The 19,547-nt window shown below is 42.7% G+C and overlaps 1 protein-coding gene across 2 annotated transcripts in view; it reads right to left on the reverse strand.

Moving 5' to 3' along the window:
• Positions 1 to 19,547, reverse strand: part of LOC127646831 (ras-related protein Rab-6B-like) — a 169,363-nt gene that overhangs the window by 51,430 nt on the left and 98,386 nt on the right. For both annotated transcript variants that reach the window (XR_007970973.1, XM_052130740.1), the window contains exons 3-5: positions 10,351 to 10,404; positions 9,821 to 9,926; positions 5,990 to 6,101 (exon numbers count right to left, since the gene is read on the reverse strand). Coding sequence is in view for 1 of the 2 variants with exons in the window: in XM_052130740.1 (XP_051986700.1) it covers positions 5,990 to 6,101; positions 9,821 to 9,926; positions 10,351 to 10,404 (272 nt within the window). In the remaining variant the exon portion in view is untranslated. The remainder of the gene's footprint in view (positions 1 to 5,989; positions 6,102 to 9,820; positions 9,927 to 10,350; positions 10,405 to 19,547) is intronic.

A 19,547-nucleotide genomic window follows, 5' to 3' on the forward strand; every position in this document is an offset into this window, starting at 1 on the left:
TAAAATTAATTGCAAAAATCAATGACTGTTGTAAAAGAAACTGATTTTTAGGCAGCAATGATTTTGCCACACATCTTTTTCTTTGCAATGCCTACTAATTATTTTGCAACACTCCTTTTAATCTGCATTTCCTCACGTCTGAGCTCATGATACCGTTTTGCCTTTGCACTTCACTTTTCTGTGCGTTTCACTTTATGGCACTGTTTTGACGTGGAGGTGGAGTCAGGTGATTGGGGCGTGTACAACGGGCTCAGTGATGCCTCCCTGGAAGTTACGTCATTAGCTTGAGACACGGATCAAACATCATAGCCGAGCAGAGGCATGCGGGTGGATCTCAGGTATGTAAAGTTGATTGTTTCCTTTTATTTAATTAGCATTAAATGTGTTTTAACAGTGTTTGCTTCAGATAACAAAGTTAGAGATCAGTTAAAGCGGTGGATTTATTAGCCATACTCGCTAACGTGTCTGAAATAGCCAGCATCTGCAGTTTTTTCTCTCTCAATTGATTGGACTATTGATTGATTCTTATGTTTATTTTATAGATTATAATTGTCTATACCACAGTATATTGTCTTCTAAAAAAATTTAAACAAATAGATGTTACATTATCACTGTTAAAGGAGACAATAAATAGATTACAAATAAAACATTTTTGCTCAATACTTTTTTTCTTTCGCAAAACTTTATATTTTATATTTTTACAAATATATGTGCCGTGGAATTGACTCCATAGTGTGCAGCTTGTTTTGTCGGCTGTGTATGAGATGGAACAATAAACATGGTTTCACATTTAAAACCCGTTTCCACCTGTTATTAAGAAGCGTTTCACGTGATCCGATCACATGTGGTCAGGTGAGACACATGGCTGTTTACACTTGGACATTTAAATGCATCTCCTGTGACCACTTGAGTTTGGATTTGGAGGGATGGTCTCTGTTTCATGACAACATACATCAGTCACTATGTAATTGTGTTACTGTTACTTTTAAAGTCAGAAAAGACATAGAAAGTGTGAACAAAATGGCACTCTGTTTCTATAAGCAGCGGTTGAAATTTAATCTAAGCACAAACATGTAAAGCAGAATTATCCACTATTTTAGATGATTACCTGTATTAAAGGAGGTTGGTGTTCGTGCTTGTCATCTGTGTTGATATCAGACACACTAAAGAAGATCCATGTAGCTCTCATGATTGTGTATGTTTCCGCTTTTTAAAATTTTCCTATTGGACGGTTATTTTCTTTTAAAACCGCTCATAACCGGCTAAAGTTTAAACTCTTGCTTTAGCGCTGCAGTTGATTGACAGGTGAGGGGTTGAGTTTCATTGCTGCCAGTACGCATACAGGACAGACTGGTGTTTGCACCTCAAATGTGATCTGGTCAGATGCATTTATGACCATTTGTATGTGGTTTTTGTGATCCGATCACAAAACGGTTTAGACCTGTATTTAGGGCTGACCACATGTGATCGGATCACCCGAAATGCATCTTAATACCAGGTGAAAATGGGGCCTAAAACATGTGACAACCTGTCTCAATAAAATGCTGAAATAAACATAAATGTACCTTGAATGTTTGTATATAAAATGTACCTTAATTTTATAGTTGACCCTTGCCTCAATATATACCAGTATAGTTGTATTCTGTTCACATGTTAAGCCATTAGCATACAAGGGGAGGCGGGCGGGCCGTGAGTCCGCACAGCCAGCCCCAATTGGGCTAATCAGCCGAGAAGAGGGATAAGGCTGAGCCGGATGCGACAGTTCGGAGAGAGAGAGCCGCAGCGCAGCTGCCGTGTGTTTATGTTTATGTTTATGGGGGTGGTGGTTAACCTCCTCCAGCCTCTCAGGAACCTGTTGATCAAATTGTGCTTTTCCTAAATACTTACCGTACACTGCATCGTGATACCCGATACAGCTGCCACATACACTTTCAAGGTAGAGGGGACAGCCTTCCTCCAACTTCTCTTGCAGGAAGGAAAGCACTGTGATCCTACTGTGCATCTCTGGGGGTCTTTGCCTTGGGAAGAACACCACTTAGCAAACAGACGCCACTTCAGGCCATATAGAGCCTCGTTGAGGGGCCCTGGCCTGAGTGATTGTGTCTACCACTGCAGGTAGTAGGGGCCAGACATGGAGATTCCAGAGGTCCGGTTCAAGGTGCCAGATGGTGCCCGTCCCTGAGAAAGAAGGTCCTTCTTCAAGTTAAGGGGGGCTGTCGTGAGGAGCATGAGGTCCGAGAACCAAGTCCGGGAGGGCCAGTAAGGGGCCACTAAGAGGATCTGCTCCTCGTCCTCCCTGACTTTGCACAATGTCTGTGCAAGTAGGCTCACTGGGGGAGATGCATATTTGCATAGCCCCAGGGGCCAGCTGTGTGCCAGGGCATCTGTGCCGAGGGAGCCTCAGTAAGAGAGTACCAAAGCAGGCAGTGGGAGGATTCAGATCAGCTGGACCGCCTGAGGGTGGAGTCTCCACTCTCACCTGAGCCGAAACCTGCCGAGACAGTGTGTCCACTGTGCTGTTGAGGTGGCCCGGGATGCGAGTGGTCCGCAGCGACTTGAGCTGCCACTGACTCCAAAGGAGACGACGGGCGAGTTGTGACATTCGACGAGAGTGTAGGCCGCCTTGGTGATTGATCTGTCCGGACCAACACATGCTTGCCCAGGATCAATGGCAATAGCCTCCTCAGGGTCCCTGAAGTGGTCTCATATGCATCAACCCGAGCGGCGTGACCGTCGCTGGGGATGCCATATGCTCCATGAGCCTCTGAAAGGATTTCAGTGGGCACAGACGCACCGCAATCGCTTGTTCCACTTGGGGAATCGACGAATAGCCCCTTGCCGCCCTGCCATCGAGGGTAGTGAGAGCAGAGGAGTGTACAAATCATGCGCGGGCAGTAAAAGATGGTTGCCACGAACGCGTGAGCTCATCATGCACGTCCGAGAAAAAAATAACGGGGCAGAGCGTGGCCGTGAATGACGCTCTGGCCCCAGGAACCAATCATCGAGCCACGAGGGTTCGGGGGGGAGTGGAGGGTTCCACTCCAGCCCAACACTCTCAGCTGCCCGGGTAAGCATGGCCGTCAGCTCCGCATTGGCCTGCAACTGAGCTGCCGCACCGGAGGGTGGGAGTCCAGCCGAGTCCTCAGCATCAGACATGACGAGCCCGCTCTTCGATGCTGTGATCGATCACTAATCTTCGTAGCGAGCTCCGAATGAGATTGCGGTCCCGCAATGGGTGGGAGGAGTGTAAGGGAATACCCGGCGGAGAAGCTCCCATTGATGTCCCCATATTGGCCCCAGTGTTAACCAACCCCGCCTCATACCCGTAGGTAGAAGGACCGAGCTGGGGAGCTGCTGGGGTGGCTTGCCCTCTTACGAAGGTGAGCCACGACCGGAAATATTTTTTTTAAACAAAAATTAAGTATCACAAAAGTAAAATAAAGTATCGAGAGAAAAAAAAGAAAGTTTTGCAAACAAAAATAAAGAATTGCAAAATATAAATAAAATATAGCAAAAACCAAGATAAAATTAATTGCAAAAATCAATGACTGTTGTAAAAGAAACTGATTTTTAGGCAGCAATGATTTTGCCACACATCTTTTTCTTTGCAATGCCTACTAATTATTTTGCAACACTCCTTTTAATCTGCATTTCCTCACGTCTGAGCTCATGATACCGTTTTGCCTTTGCACTTCACTTTTCTGTGCGTTTCACTTTATGGCACTGTTTTGACGTGGGGGTGGAGTCAGGTGATTGGGGCGTGTACAACGGGCTCAGTGATGCCTCCCTGGAAGTTACGTCATTAGCTTGAGACACGGATCAAACATCATAGCCGAGCAGAGGCATGCGGGTGGATCTCAGGTATGTAAAGTTGATTGTTTCCTTTTATTTAATTAGCATTAAATGTGTTTTAACAGTGTTTGCTTCAGATAACAAAGTTAGAGATCAGTTAAAGCGGTGGATTTATTAGCCATACTCGCTAACGTGTCTGAAATAGCCAGCATCTGCAGTTTTTCTCTCTCAATTGATTGGACTATTGATTGATTCTTATGTTTATTTTATAGATTATAATTGTCTATACCACAGTATATTGTCTTCTAAAAAATTTAAACAAATAGATGTTACATTATCACTGTTAAAGGAGACAATAAATAGATTACAAATAAAACATTTTTGCTCAATACTTTTTTTCTTTCATAAAACTTTATATTTTATATTTTTACAAATATATGTGCCGTGGAATTGACTCCATAGTGTGCAGCTTGTTTTGTCGGCTGTGTATGAGATGGAACAATAAACATGGTTTCACATTTAAAACCCGTTTCCACCTGTTATTAAGAAGCGTTTCACGTGATCCGATCACATGTGGTCAGGTGAGACACATGGCTGTTTACACTTGGACATTTAAATGCATCTCCTGTGACCACTTGAGTTTGGATTTGGAGGGATGGTCTCTGTTTCATGACAACATACATCAGTCACTATGTAATTGTGTTACTGTTACTTTTAAAGTCAGAAAAGACATAGAAAGTGTGAACAAAATGGCACTCTGTTTCTATAAGCAGCGGTTGAAATTTAATCTAAGCACAAACATGTAAAGCAGAATTATCCACTATTTTAGATGATTACCTGTATTAAAGGAGGTTGGTGTTCGTGCTTGTCATCTGTGTTGATATCAGACACACTAAAGAAGATCCATGTAGCTCTCATGATTGTGTATGTTTCCGCTTTTTAAAATTTTCCTATTGGACGGTTATTTTCTTTTAAAACCGCTCATAACCGGCTAAAGTTTAAACTCTTGCTTTAGCGCTGCAGTTGATTGACAGGTGAGGGGTTGAGTTTCATTGCTGCCAGTACGCATACAGGACAGACAGGTGTTTGCACCTCAAATGTGATCTGGTCAGATGCATTTATGACCATTTGTATGTGGTTTTTGTGATCCGATCACAAAACGGTTTAGACCTGTATTTAGGGCTGACCACATGTGATCGGATCACCCGAAATGCATCTTAATACCAGGTGAAAATGGGGCCTAAAACATGTGACAACCTGTCTCAATAAAATGCTGAAATAAACATAAATGTACCTTGAATGTTTGTATATAAAATGTACCTTAATTTTATAGTTGACCCTTGCCTCAATATATACCAGTATAGTTGTATTCTGTTCACATGTTAAGCCATTAGCATACAAGGGGGAGGGCGGGCCGGGCCGTGAGTCCGCACAGCCAGCCCCCAATTGGGCTAATCAGCCGAGAAGAGGGATAAGGCTGAGCCGGATGCGACAGTTCGGGAGAGAGAGAGCCACGCGCAGCTGCCGTGTGTTTATGTTTATGTCTTGGCTCGGCTTTATCCCTCTCCTCGGCTGATTAGCCAGATTGGAGGCCGGTTGTGCACACTCACGGCCCGGCCCCACCCTCCTTTTCATCACACATACAAATATGATACAGAGAGTGTTTTTGGAGGGTAGAATACACAAAAAGTTTTCTCATTTAAGAGGCTTTTAAACTAGGTGTTTGAAACCAACATACTTCTAGACAAAAACGCATATTTGCATTATTTGGCATTATGACTACTTCCCCGTGTCACAACTAGCCATATTTGCTTCTTCAGATGCAGCTTCTGTGGGACAGTGGCATTGACAGTTTTTACCAATTATGAGTAAGAGAAAAGCATCTAAAATTGAAATAAGAGAGGGCAGACAGGGAGAGATCATTTTAGGGGTAACCTTCTTTGAACCATGTGTTATTTTTCACCACTTCCCTTTTGAGTTTGTTCTCAAATTATCCACTCTCCTTCATTCCCAAAACTCTAAAGTGATAATAAGGCTGAATGTTTTTTACAGGTTTCCTTCTTGTTTTTCTGTGAATCTCTTTAATGAATCTGACAGCCTTGATTCACACTCTGGTGAGTGAAACAGCTTTGTTAAGCAGCTTAATAATGAAAGCGTCTGAGAATGCATGAACACTAAAAAGAGTGGGACGACTCACCTCTTATCTGCCAGATCTGTTTTATTGCCCACAAGCATGATAATGACATCACTTCCCCTCTCTGTTCTGACATCATCTATCCATTTGGTAGTTTGCTGGAATGAATTCATATCTTTGTAGAGAGAGATAGAGAGATAGATAGAGAGATAAATAAAGTGAATGTATTGCAGCTACTCTACACCATTGTGTTTTATCTTCACTATATTAAAACAGGTCTCACAAAGTAATTATATACCAATATTTTTCAAATACAATGACAAATTGCAGGGTAGAGACTCTTTTTGATTGTGTTTTACTGTGTGATTAATAGCTGCTCTCCAGTACAACTTGACACCAATGACCTTGTCTTTGCTTCAAGGTGAAACTGACTTGGTACAATTTGAATTTGGAAAGGTGAAACAAAGCATTTTTTTCCATCTCATAGAAGTGGTCATATCAATAGAGTTGTAATCCTGTGTGCACTGCTAATGTATTACACTCCAACCTCTAAAAGCTTTATGGACAAAAAAAAAACAATATTTATATTGTGAAAAATAACCTATAGCTGCTTCTTTGGGGTGAATCTACCTGGTAGAACACATACACTTTATTGATAGAAAAAAAAACATTGATCACATCTCAAAATGACAAATCATGCAGTTGCAATCATGTTAGCTGTTTTGCTCTTGGAAATGTATTTCAGAGCTAAAGGAGTTACACAGAGTATGAACAATCAAGTATGTATTAGAGATGTGCATTTTGGTCATTATGTCTATTTGGGAACTCATTAGATAAATCAACTGATTTCTTGAGTACTCGGAATGGGACAGAAGCAATGGAGTTCCATCTGCATTACATTTATTAACTGTTGTTGTAAATGCTAAGGTTAGACGAACATTTTTTCAGATGCATTGCATCTCAGTGCAATAGCATAGGATTTTTAAGAAACGGGCCCTAATTTCATACCCATGCTATGCACTACAACCGTGTGCCACGACACGTGTACTAAAAATCAAGTACTTGTAATTAGAGTAACTTATATTTTAAATAATCATAATTAGATTACAGTTACTATTTTATGGATACTTGATTGCATATAAATCAGGTAAACTACAGAATAATAATAAAGTATGATTGTTCATAATTTATTGATCCCTCTTTATCTTATTCTTTTCAAAAATACTTAAAAAAAACCTGATACTAGCCACCAGCCATTATTACACAGAAAATGTCATTTTCGATGCGTATGATTTCGACACAGAGAGAGCTCTGCCAAAGGGAGACACGGGTCCGCCGACAGGGAGACCGTACAACGGAATACACATCACAAGGGTTACCGGAGTAATCGGCACCTGTGGAGCACCCATCCCAGTACAGGGCATATTAGACCCCGTAGTGGTGCTGGCTGCGAACTCCTCTGCCGAGTTCGTGAACCATAGGGCTAGGGAAGAAGGACATCCAGGGTCCATGACTTTGTGTACTCGACTGGGGGTAAAAGCGCACATTTTCGGCTGAGATTGTAAAATCTCATTAAGGTATTGGGTGTTGCCCAGCCTGCTGCTCTGCAGATGTCTGCTAGAGAGGTGCCATTGGTCAATGCCCACGAAGACGTCACACTCCTTGTAGAGTGTGCTCGAACCCGCAAGGGGGCAGGCACAGCCTGGGCCTGGTAGGACAATGCATTGGCGTCCTCGATTCAGTGGGCAAGCTTCTGTTAGAGACAGCGTTCCCTTTCCACTGTCCGCCAAAGCAGACAAAGAGCTGCTCAGAGCGTCGAAAGCTCTGTGTGCGATCCAAGTAAGTGCGCAAAGCAAGCAACAGAAACAGCAACGACAGGTCTATGTCTGCCTCCTCCTGGGGCAGCTTCGCTTGCAGGTTCACCACCTGATCCCTAAAGGGGGTCGTGGGAACCTTGGGCACATAGCCCAGTTGGGGTCTCAGGATCACTTGAGAATCTGCCGGACTAAACTCCAGGCAAGAGTCGCTGACAGAGAACGCTTGCAGGTCCCCCACCCTCTTGAGGTGAGCGCAATCAGGAGGGCCGTCTTTAAGGTGTGGGCTTTTAGCTCGACTGACTCTGGAGGCTCAAATGGGGCGCTCCGAAGGCCCAAGAGGACCACAGAGAGTTCCCATGAGGGGAAGAGGCATGGCCTGGGAGGATTCAACCTCCGGGCGCCTCTGAGGAAACTGATGATCAGATCATGTTTCCCTAAGGACTTACCATCCACTGTGTCGTGATGTGCGGCTATAGCGGCTACGTATACCTTCAAGGTGGAGTGGGACAGCTGGCTTTGGTCGCTAGACATGAAGTAGTCCTACAGGCTCTTGAAGGGAGCGCTGGTCAATCCTGCCAGGTGGCGGAGTTTTGCGGGCACAGGTTCATCGCAACCACCTTATCCACCTGAGGGACCTCCGTGTACCTGTGGACCACCCGCCGTCAAGTGTAGTGAGAGCGGACGAACCCGGAAGTCTGATTCGGGCAGTGAAAGGTGCCCTCCACGACCTCGTCAGTTCATCATGTACATCCGGGAAGAAAGGGACCGGGGGGTGGAGGGCGTGGTCGTGAGCGGCTCCCCAAACCGTGGAACCAATCATCGCGACGGCCCAGGCAAGCATGCCGGTCAGCTCTGCGTCAGCCTCAGACTGGGCAGGCAGAAGCCCAGTCGAGTCATCGGCGTCCGACATCGCCAGTGCGCTTTCCGATGCAGCGATCGAAGCCTCATCCTGCTCGCAGGCCCCGAAAGAGACGTCATGCAGGCCGTGAGGTGGGCTGGTCTCATTTAGGGACTGGACGGGAGCAAACGATCTTGCTGGGGAACGGGAGGTCCGAGGGGAATTACTCGGCGAGACCGCGCCCATTGAATGCCCCAAATTGCCTCCAGCGCCAGCCGGGCCAGCCTCATACCCGTGGATAGAAGGCACAGTGCGGGGGGCGTCAAGAGTGGCTTTGCCGTGGAAGAAGGAAAGCCACAACCTCAATGTTGCCACAGTCATATTCTCGCAATGAGAACATGAACCATCCACAAACGCTGCCTCAGTGTGACCTCTGCCCAGACACATGAGGCAGCGCCCGTGACCGTCGAAGCGGAGAGATAACGACCCCATCCAGGAATCACACAAAGACGGAAAGGCATCTTTATAAAGACGCGTTTTTAAAAAGACGTTCAACATCAATGTGTGGGCTCTAATAGAGAAAATATACTCTTTAGCAGGAATATACACTCTTTTAGCGCAGGGGCGAAATCTGCACTCGACATGCAGAAGAAGAGAAAGCCGCTTGAAATGCAGCATATATCCAACAGCATACGCTTCTTAAGAGGGGAATGGAACAGCAGTAGTATTTAGCTCGCTGATAGTACAACCACTCGTCTCTGAAGAAAAAAACCTGAATGGAATTGCATTCCAGCTCCTTTTATACCCCTATGTCCGGGGGAGTGGCATGCAAATTCCATTTGCAAATTCTCACTGGCCTTTTCTCAAAGAACGGGAGGTGTTCGGGGCTCTCAAGAGCGACCCCTAGTGTCACTACATCGACACAACGTGTGTTGTGAGTTCTGAGTGACAGAAGGGGAATGCATACTGTGTGAAAGCCATTTAATCCTCTCCAAACACAGAGTACTGCTGCTGCCCTGGACTGAAAGTTACCATGTACATTTTCTATGTAAATCGCTGTTTTCTAAATCAGACAAAAAACAAAATGTAAAAATAATAACATGAGAAATTAGGCCATTTTGGGCACATTTGTGTAATTGTCACAGGGAGTAACACCATTTTTGTCTTTCAGAATTGATCATTACTTTCATTTGGAGTGCCTATTCCTAGTATGTATGTTATTGTGTGTGTTACACTCACTTGTGATGTCATACACCACCACAGCTACAGTGGAATCTCGTATATAACTTGGAATGAGGCTCCTGAAACGTTCCTGGCCTGCTGTGTCCCACAATTGCAACCGAACCTGCAAGTCAGAGACACTCGAAGTAACAGTCAAATTTTTCAGCCCCACAAACACATATATACACACAATAATTTAATATACAACATAAAAGCATCCAGAGTCCTGCAGAGAGATGGATCAATGTAACCTTATAAAACGACTACAAACTGACCCGTGAAGGTAATGGAATCACTTCTGGGTTATATCCTCACAGACCCTTCTTTCAACAAGAGATCTCTTGAGGATAATATCTATTTTCTTTATACATGAGCTTCCAGCCATATACTGAAGTTGTTAGCAATCCAACTGCTATAATAAAAAAGCTCCAGACACTCAATAATCGCTCAGACATTTTTCATTAAAAATATTTCTCTTTGACATTGAATGGAAAAGAGAGGATTGCATTTCATTTACTGCTGTGTTAGAACATACTAGAATTGCTTACCGTTCTGTCCTCCAAATACATGGTTTTTGACAGGAAGTCAATTCCAATTGTTGCCTGTTATGAAAGAAATAAAACATGTAAGAACAAATTAAATCAGATTCTGAAATCGGATGAAAATATGATTGTTTTTGAGAATCGCAAACATAAAGGGGTTGTTGATAACATCCTGAGAATCTAAAAATGCTGTCTGGACACACACACTCACTGAGCACTTTATTAGGAACACTTGTACACCTAATTATTAATGAAATTATCTAATCAGCCATGATTATGTCATGTGGCAGCAGTGCAATGCATAAAATCATGTAGATACAGGTCAGGAGCTTCAGTTAATGGTCACCTCAACCATTAGAATTTTGACTGTGGCATGATTGTTGGTGCCAGAAGTGCTGGTTTGAGTATTTCTGTAACTGCTGATCTCCTGGGATATTCACACACAACAGTCTCAAGAGATTACTCAAAATGTGCCAAAAACTAAAATATTTTTGACACACAACTTGATATATATAGCAAATGTCACATTTACTACTTTTATGGTACTTTTTTGACATTTTTGGAGCCCCAGTCAAGCAGAAGCCTGGATATTCTACTAAATAAGTGGAAGAACAAGTTAGACTGGTTTTGAACTAGGATAATTGTGATTTTGTTTTGTTTTTTGGTGAAATATGCCTTCAATGCAAAAAGAATAGATACTATTACTAGAGTATTTTTGTTTGTGTTTGACTAGATTATCCAGTCATCACATTTAACTTGGAAAGGTGGTTGCCAACGCTACTGTTAAATAAAATGGTTAAATCATGGATTGACTCGGGCCACCTCATAACTGCACCGGTGAAATTACTTCCGCACTGATGGAATGAAAGTATCTTCTGTCGCTTTCCAATGGAGCTTTTATAGCAAAATGAGCGCAGTCGATTGTCAACATTTTTAAAATTGGAGATTGCTGAAAATTGCCTTATGAACGTTACAGTTGAAATCAACAAAAATCATTTTTAAATTCACTGGAGTTGCTAAAACGGCAACAACAGACGACATATGCATGGTCAAAAATTTGTGTGATGGTATTCGTGATAAATATGTCTAGATTGATAATAATCCAGATGTGTGCATAGGAAATTATATACACACTTTTTCAAAGCATATTTTCTGAGTAAATATATATGAGCCTGGCTGCTTGGTACACTGTTTGGGCTCCTTCAACTGATGGATCAATAGAGGGTCACAGATCAGTGCCCTAATCCTGTAGCTGTATTAGCTGAGGACTGAGGAACACACTTCATGGATGTCTGCAGTACAGATGGTTGCCCTTTTTGTGCATGATTCAGTTTGATTGCGATAAGTGTAAAAAGAAAGCCAACTAGCAAGGGAAAACCCAATGACTAGACATCACCCTTTCACAAGAGACCTGCAATGTCCTGAGTTATGCATTCAAAGATTCAGAGGTGAATTTAAAAAAATATTGCACCACTTTTGAACGATGTATTATGCATGATGCACAACTTTCAGAATTTAAAATTCAGGTATCTGGATAACAAACTCACAATAGTGCTCAGCAAATTTGCATTCAGCACAATATTTTGTACTGAATTCCACCTCAGTTTCATCCATTTCAGATCAGATTTAGTTTAGTACTGCTGCAATGATATTCTATGCTATTTGGATCCCCAGGGACATTTATATCCCACACAATGCAATGGTCCAGGTAGTTATGGCTATCCAATATGATGGATGATATAAACCAACAACTCAGTAGACACATTTTATTTATATGCAGCAAGGATCAGTTTTGCATCATACCATGTTTAATAAGCTTTTATTTATAATGCACACATTATGGTATAGGAAGAATTTTAGAGGGAGTATAAGGGGAATTTTTTGCTCTGGATGGCTGCTCCTCAAAACTGGAATTGTGTTTTCTTCAATGAGGAGTTTAGCACAGTTTGAAGAACAGTTAAAGATTGGCACATGCTGGCAGGCTGTCTGATCTTGTTGTCTAAAGCTGACTTAAAGCAGCCAGACTAAATATTTACACTGTCATATAGAGCACAGATTCATACTGAGTTTGTCTATATGCATGTACATCTAAGGATGTGTGTGTGTGTGTGTGTGTGAGAATGAACCCAACAGTGTGTCCCTCTCTCCGCTCACACACAGCTGGATATCAGCATAATGGTCATACATCAGTTTCTGTAGCAGTGCCAACCCACTGTGCTCTTTTCAAAACAGGATTAAACTCTTTCACTCTGCCACTCTCTCTCTTTTTTTCAGTTTCCATTTTTTCTGTGGTTAGATCTACCTTTTTGTCCCCACCTCCCCTTTCACTCTCACTCTACATTTCCCAATTTCACATAAAAACTTGATACAGGAATAAGACAACTATGAATATAATATAATATAATAATTAGGGCTGTCAATCGATTCCAATTTTTTAATCGAATTAATTAATCAAATAATTGCATATATTAATATATTATATTAATTATTAATATATAATATATATTAAATGTATATTAAACAGAATATATATATATATATATATATATATATATATATATATATATATATATATATATATATATATATATATATATATATATATTATGTTTAATACACATTTAATAATACAGATATATTCTGTTTAATATATATTTAATAATACAGATATTTAAAATGCATTACATTATTGTGGCAGACTGTTAAGCATTTATAAGACAATACAAAAAGTATCTTTAGAAGGCAATATATTATTATTATTATTTATTTCCATATTACTGAACATAAGCCTATCAGTGCACAACAATCCATTTTGTAATTGAATTCGTCAGTCTGTCAAACTTTTCTCAGGATGCATTTAGAAGATGTTTTAGGAGTGTCTCACTTTGGTTGTGTCGCATCATAAACAGTGTTTTTAGGTCATTGTGTTAAGTTAAACGTAGTTTAATCTTAGAAAAACACCACTGAAGATCCCTGCATTCAGAACTGCGCTTCATCCAGCTGTGTTTAATTGCAAGAATGCATTTGTCCTCATGTTGTGCTGTCACCAGAAACATCCTATCAAGGGAAACCTACAAGGTTAGCATAGCAATGCAATGTTGGTCCCATAGATATTCTATGGGCGGTACACTGGCAAGGAGACAAGAGGCTGTTTTTTAATGGACGTCTATGAAGGATATGCTTCAGTGTGCTGAATAAACTGATGTGAGGAAATAGCTCATCACTTAATTAATTGACTGCCTGTCCACTAATCTTTAACATGTTTCTACACTAAACAATCCTTTTGGAATGAACTATGTGTGCAGTTTACTATGATAAAACTGCTGTTTTATAAGAGAAGACTCTGACAATTTTGCGACAGGTAGGTATCAGTTTACTGCTCTCCCCATTTTGTATGGTATCTACAAAACGGTGATTGGCTGTCATAACACGCTAGCTGACTTATATGCTATCTACTACGGTAAAATTGCAGAGGTTGTTATCTCGGTTTAGAAGACCTCTGCTGTCGCTTGTGTTAAGCAGGTCATGCTTAATGCGCATGGTTTGTTGTCTGTACAGCTGTGCGTTGCCTATACAGCTGAAGTTTTGCTTAATGCCCCCTACCGAAATCCGGTGGTAGATCAAGCTTGAATAGCTCTGATGATAGGAATATTCCTTATTACGGTCCGGGGGCATGATTATTTGCATTCATTTTTAAGGATTTTTAAAACATTTTTTTTTTATATATAATTAACCAAACTAATGTAACACATTAAATTGACAGTCCTAATAATAATACATCCAATGTATGTATGTTCAATTCAAAGGTAGGATTTCAGATCAGATTGCTTTTGAGAGATATGCATGTGAATTCACTAAATTGGGCAACTTCTGTGTGTGGTATTCAGTGCTAAACGAGTTTTATTCACTAATAACACGCAAAACAATTTAACCAGGCATTAAATGTGCTAAAATAGTGCTGCAGCATGATTACTGGGATTATGTTTTTGTCATTCTTCATTTGTATGTAAATCAGGTTTATTATAAATTGCGCTTTATTCTCAAAACTTGCACTATTTGTCTGGCATAATTCACATGCTCTATTCAGAGGAAGCATGTGGTAAACAGAATTAATACATTTTGTTAATTTTATTATTTTATGTTTGTTTACATTTAGATGGAGAAAGATGGAGAAAAGCATTGTAACCAAGCAACCAATCAGCAGGCACAATTCATTCTTAGTTAATTCCTCACATAATGTGTTTACACTCACATTTAAGTCGTGAGAAGAATGTGCTTAGTGCACATTTGAGAACAGGTTTTAAAAAATAAAATATAAAAGGGGCTTCTGTGCCAAAATCCCAAAATCTTGTGTTATAAACAGTGTCAAGATGAAAGCCCAAAGGTGTTCAGCTTTTCAAGGAAAGAAGAAAAAGAGAGAGAGAGTGTCACTGATGTTAAATATAGGAACTTGCACAGCTAGAGGAGCGCTTGCACAAAGAGATTCAGAATGAATTATTCATTAACATTTAATTATTAAACTTCACACACATCAGCTTTAAAACACAAAGAGTGGGGTTTCCAGCACAGCTCCTCTAAAGCCTAAGAGAAAAGAGGTGTTCAGATAAGAAAAAGCAAAATGTAATTTCTGTACCAAGTGAAAAAGTAATATACCAAATTGTATTTAAAATACATTTATTTAATGATAAGTATACTGCAAATACAATAACATATCATGTATTAATTGAAAGGACCATGTAATATTACTTATTTCATGCTTTCTTCAAATGCACGCAGAGAATCTTTGATTGTTACAAATTAAGTGGTAAATTAGTATAGCTTTTACAAATGCAATTAGAAGTATACATGAAGTTCAAATCTAGTGTACTTTAAGTATATCGGTTAGGTGCTTGTTTCCATCTTGTTTTATGATTCTACATCTTGTTTGAACAGTGTTAAAAGCTATCGTCATAATAATGTTCTTCAAGCACAAAAAAATATTAGTAATATGACTAATTATGTCTTTAATATTTTCCTAACATATATATATATATATATATATATTCTGTATAGTGTACACTGTACCTTTTACATTACACCACATCTGTTCTGAGAACTTTTAAGAGTGCATTTTTCATTTGCATTTCAATATAATTTAATCATATTAAAAGAGAACAAACTCTTTATTTATCTGTCTTGTAACTCAGATGTCTTATAGCAAGAGGTTACCAATGCTGGAAACATATTAATTTAAAAATTATAATTAAAACATTATTATTATTATTATCATTATTATTATTTTGAGTACTTTTTTCAATTGCACAAAACACACTCCTTAAAACATAAGAGTGATACTAAATTTACATAAAAATTTGCAGAAGTCACCGCACCAGAACCAGTTTTGAAGTGGGGGGACCTCAAACAGGCTGGTTGAGACATCATCACAACAATATTAAATAGGCAGTATGCAGAGTGTGTTGTACAACCAATTTATACCAGACCAGCTTCCAAGATTGCTAAAATCACGGTGATTAGTTATTTATTTACATAAACATTAGTCAAAAACTGTCCCTTTACACAGTTTGAATGTTGACACAACCAAACTAAAAAAGATTTAGTTAATTTTCGTGGAGAGAGACTGGCTATGTGCTTGTCATTATTTTTAGTTCACACAAACGCTGGTCAAAACATTCAACCAAATTAAATGCTGCCATTGATGATGATACTACTGGAACACTGAATTGGTTCAACTGCGGGATCTTGTGTATAGGTATCTCCTCTTTACGTCTTTCTTAAATCTGTCTCAATCAGTCTTTTTTGGCTGTGTCTGCATTCAACAACATTACACAAGAACAGTATAGACTGTGTATTATCCCATTTTTAATGCAGCATATTGCATTCGACATTGTGTGACTTGAAGATGTAAGGGTTAATGTAAGTTCCTCATCCTCAATAATAGGATACAAAGCAATATTTGTTCATTATCCTACTTTGTTGAATACTGCTGAATTAATGATTTTACATTTCTGGCTACTAGCCGCAAGTTAGCACTGTCAGCCAAGGGCCTTTGAAGATCAGTGAATAGATGGACCTATAAAACATCTGCATATTTTTTTCACTTTTCTTTGTACGAAGGACAAAATGGCATCTTTACCTATTTTAATAAAATGTCAGGTGTTCAAACTACATAGAATTACAGTCCTTTCCAGGAATATACTGCAACGTCTGTTGATATTTCTGCTTGGGGTTTTGCAATTGGCTGTTGTGTTTGCATAATTAATGATGAGGTAGGTAGGTTTAGGGGACTGTTTGGGGTTCCCCTTCTGTCACTTACTCGACGTTGTTTCGAATGAAGTGACACAAGGGGTCTTCCTGGGAGACCAAACGTACCTCTGAACCTGAGAAAAGGCCAATGTCAAGTTGGCAGACAGAATTTGCATGCCCCGCCCCAGACATACAGGTATAAAGAGAAGCGGGGCTGCGAGTACCAGTCAGAATTTTTCATCGGAGCTGAACGGTTGTGCAACAGCATGCTGAGTTCACCACTGTTTCACTCACCTCTACTGGCGATAAGCACTGCTGTTGGATCTACGACGCGTTTCCAGCTGGCGTTCTCTCTCTCTGCACACTGTGCAGTCTATGCCCCTGGGCGCTTCGACAGCACTTTCATTGCCTGAAAGAGTGTCTCTCCTCCTAAAAAGAGTTTATTTACTCTAAAAGATTTTGAGTTCCCACTCATAAAATAGCAATACACAGCAGGCGTTGAACGTCCTTTTCAGGACGCGTCTTTTTAAAGATGTCTTTCCGCCTCAGTGTAGTTGATTTCTCTCCACTTCTGATGGTCATAAAAGCTGCCTCATGTAACTGGACGGCAATCACACGCAGGCAGCGTTTTATGAATGGTTCATGTTCTCAGTGCGAGAACATAGCCATGGCAATATTGCGGTCACGGCTTTCTTTTCTCACGAGAGAAAGCCACTTCAGCCGCCCCCCGCGTCGTTCCTTCTTCACACAGGATTGAGGACGACCCAGCTGGCAATGAAGGCGACTTGGGGATAACGAAGAGCTCTGTTTCGGTGGGTAAATCCCCACGAACCACCCGCCCCCCGGCACGCTTGCTTACTTCCGTCCGAGCTCGGGATGAGTGCGGCTTGCCTCGCGGCCAGCTGGCATTCTCCCTTGAGGCCCCGGAATTGGATGACGACATCGCCGCTGCATCGGAGAGTGTCACAGCGGCGTCTGATGCTGATGACTCGTCTGGGCTGCCAGCTTTGGGTCTGCTCGCCCAGTCTGATGCTGACGCACAGATGTCCGTTATGCTTTCGGGCCGCCGTGAGAATGAGGCTGGACTGGAAACCTCCGTCCCCCCCTCACGGCTACTCGATCAGTTACTCGGGTCAGGACGTCGCTCATAGCCACGCCGCCCCGGTTCCATTCTTCCCGGAAGTGCACGACAAGCTGATGCAGTCGTGGAGGGCACCTTATACTGCCTGTAACCGACCCCTCCGCTCATCCGCCCCCACTACCCTAGATGGCGGGGCGGCCCACGGGTACATGGAAGTCCACCAGGTGGATAGGGCGGTTCCGGTACTCCCCTCCAGAGCCTGTAGGATGATGTCATCATTAACCTCCAAAGCCTACAGCGCCACCGGACAGGCCACCTCCGCCCTGCATGCCATGGCTCTCCTGCAGGTCCATCAAGCCAAGGCACTTAAAGATCTGCACCTGGGTAGTCCCGACCCCGACGTGCTGCAGGAACTATGCTCTGCCACCGACCTCGCTCTCAGAGCCACGAATGTCACAGCGCAAGCACTCGGGCGGGCGATGGCCACCCTTGTGGTCCAGGACGTCCCAGTCTCCCAGCTTGGCCTCTTTGGCAACACCATTGACGACTTCACCCAGCAGTTCTCGGTGGAAAAGAAGCAGACGGAGGCAATTTCTCACATCATGCCACGGCGCCGCCCAACCAGCGCACCCCGCGACCTGCCTGCTCGCCGAGGGCATCCCCCTGCGACCAAACAAAAGCAGGTAGCTCCACCTCAACCTGGGCCCAGCTCTCAGCCCCAGCGTCGAGCACCTCACAGGCGGCGTCGGCCCCCCGTCTCCAGGACCCCTTCCAGGACCAGGAAAGCTCCAAAGCACTCCTGAGACGGGTGACCCAGCCAGTCGGATGTTCGTTCCTGAGCTGGTACCAAGACCACTCCGTCCCCCAGTGGAGGGCCGGGAGGAGAATCCTTTCATTTGCTGCACCGCCTTTGGGCTGCGGTACCCACATTCTCAATAAAAGATCGATTTCCACACTCCCTGGGTCATATGGACGGTGTGCGCCGTTTTCACGGAATCCCGGCCCCAAAACGCAGTTCCCTCGCCTCCGGCCCCACGACTGCTCAGCAGGCCAGCGCTGACGAGTTACGAAGACGCCTCCCTAGGATCTCTTCCTCAGTCTCTAACCTGCCCCCTGCCGGGTGCACGGAGCAAGGTAAGTGCTTTGAGTCTTTTCTCAGCACCCAAGCCTCGGGACGCTCTTCTACCTCCTGACGCGCTATTACCTGCTCGTCCCGCCGCAAAGCCCCGCCCGATACATCAAAAGCGATCGTCCCGTTAGTGCCCCTCGTGCCGAGTTTGGATGCATGGCTTCCACTTCACAATCCATCATGCTGGTTGCCAGGACCATCCGACTCGGCTACGCAATTCAGTTTGCCCGGCTCCTGCCTCGTTTCAGCGGTGTTCGCTCCATCACGACCCTGCTCCTATGCGACCCATGCAATAGAGCCCGTCCCTCCAGCCGAGATGGAGAAGGGTTTCTACTGGCCTTACTTCAACGCTCCCAAAAAAAAACGGCGGGTTGCGACCAATATTGGACCTGCGAGTTCTCAACTGGGCCTTACACAGACCCCCGTTCAAAATGCTCACGCAGAAACAGATTCTTACCTGCTGTAAGGGGGTTACGATGGGCAAGGAGGAGGCGAGAACCGGCTTGTCAATATAAATCATAATTTAATGAAAACTTAACCCAAAAGCACAAACATAAACACACACATGATGGACATGCCCGCAATTCTCTCTCTCACGAACCGTCATCACCAGCCACCTTTATCCCTCGCGCGCCCCATCAGGCCGATTGGGGACCGGGCATGTGACATTCTAGCCCGGCCCCGCCCCCCTCCACTCCACACTCCTCCCGGATAGATGAGCTCTTCCCACATCTCTTTTCTTGGCATGGA

This window comes from Xyrauchen texanus, chromosome 7, assembly GCF_025860055.1.
Source record: "Xyrauchen texanus isolate HMW12.3.18 chromosome 7, RBS_HiC_50CHRs, whole genome shotgun sequence".
Lineage (NCBI taxonomy): Eukaryota > Metazoa > Chordata > Actinopteri > Cypriniformes > Catostomidae > Xyrauchen > Xyrauchen texanus.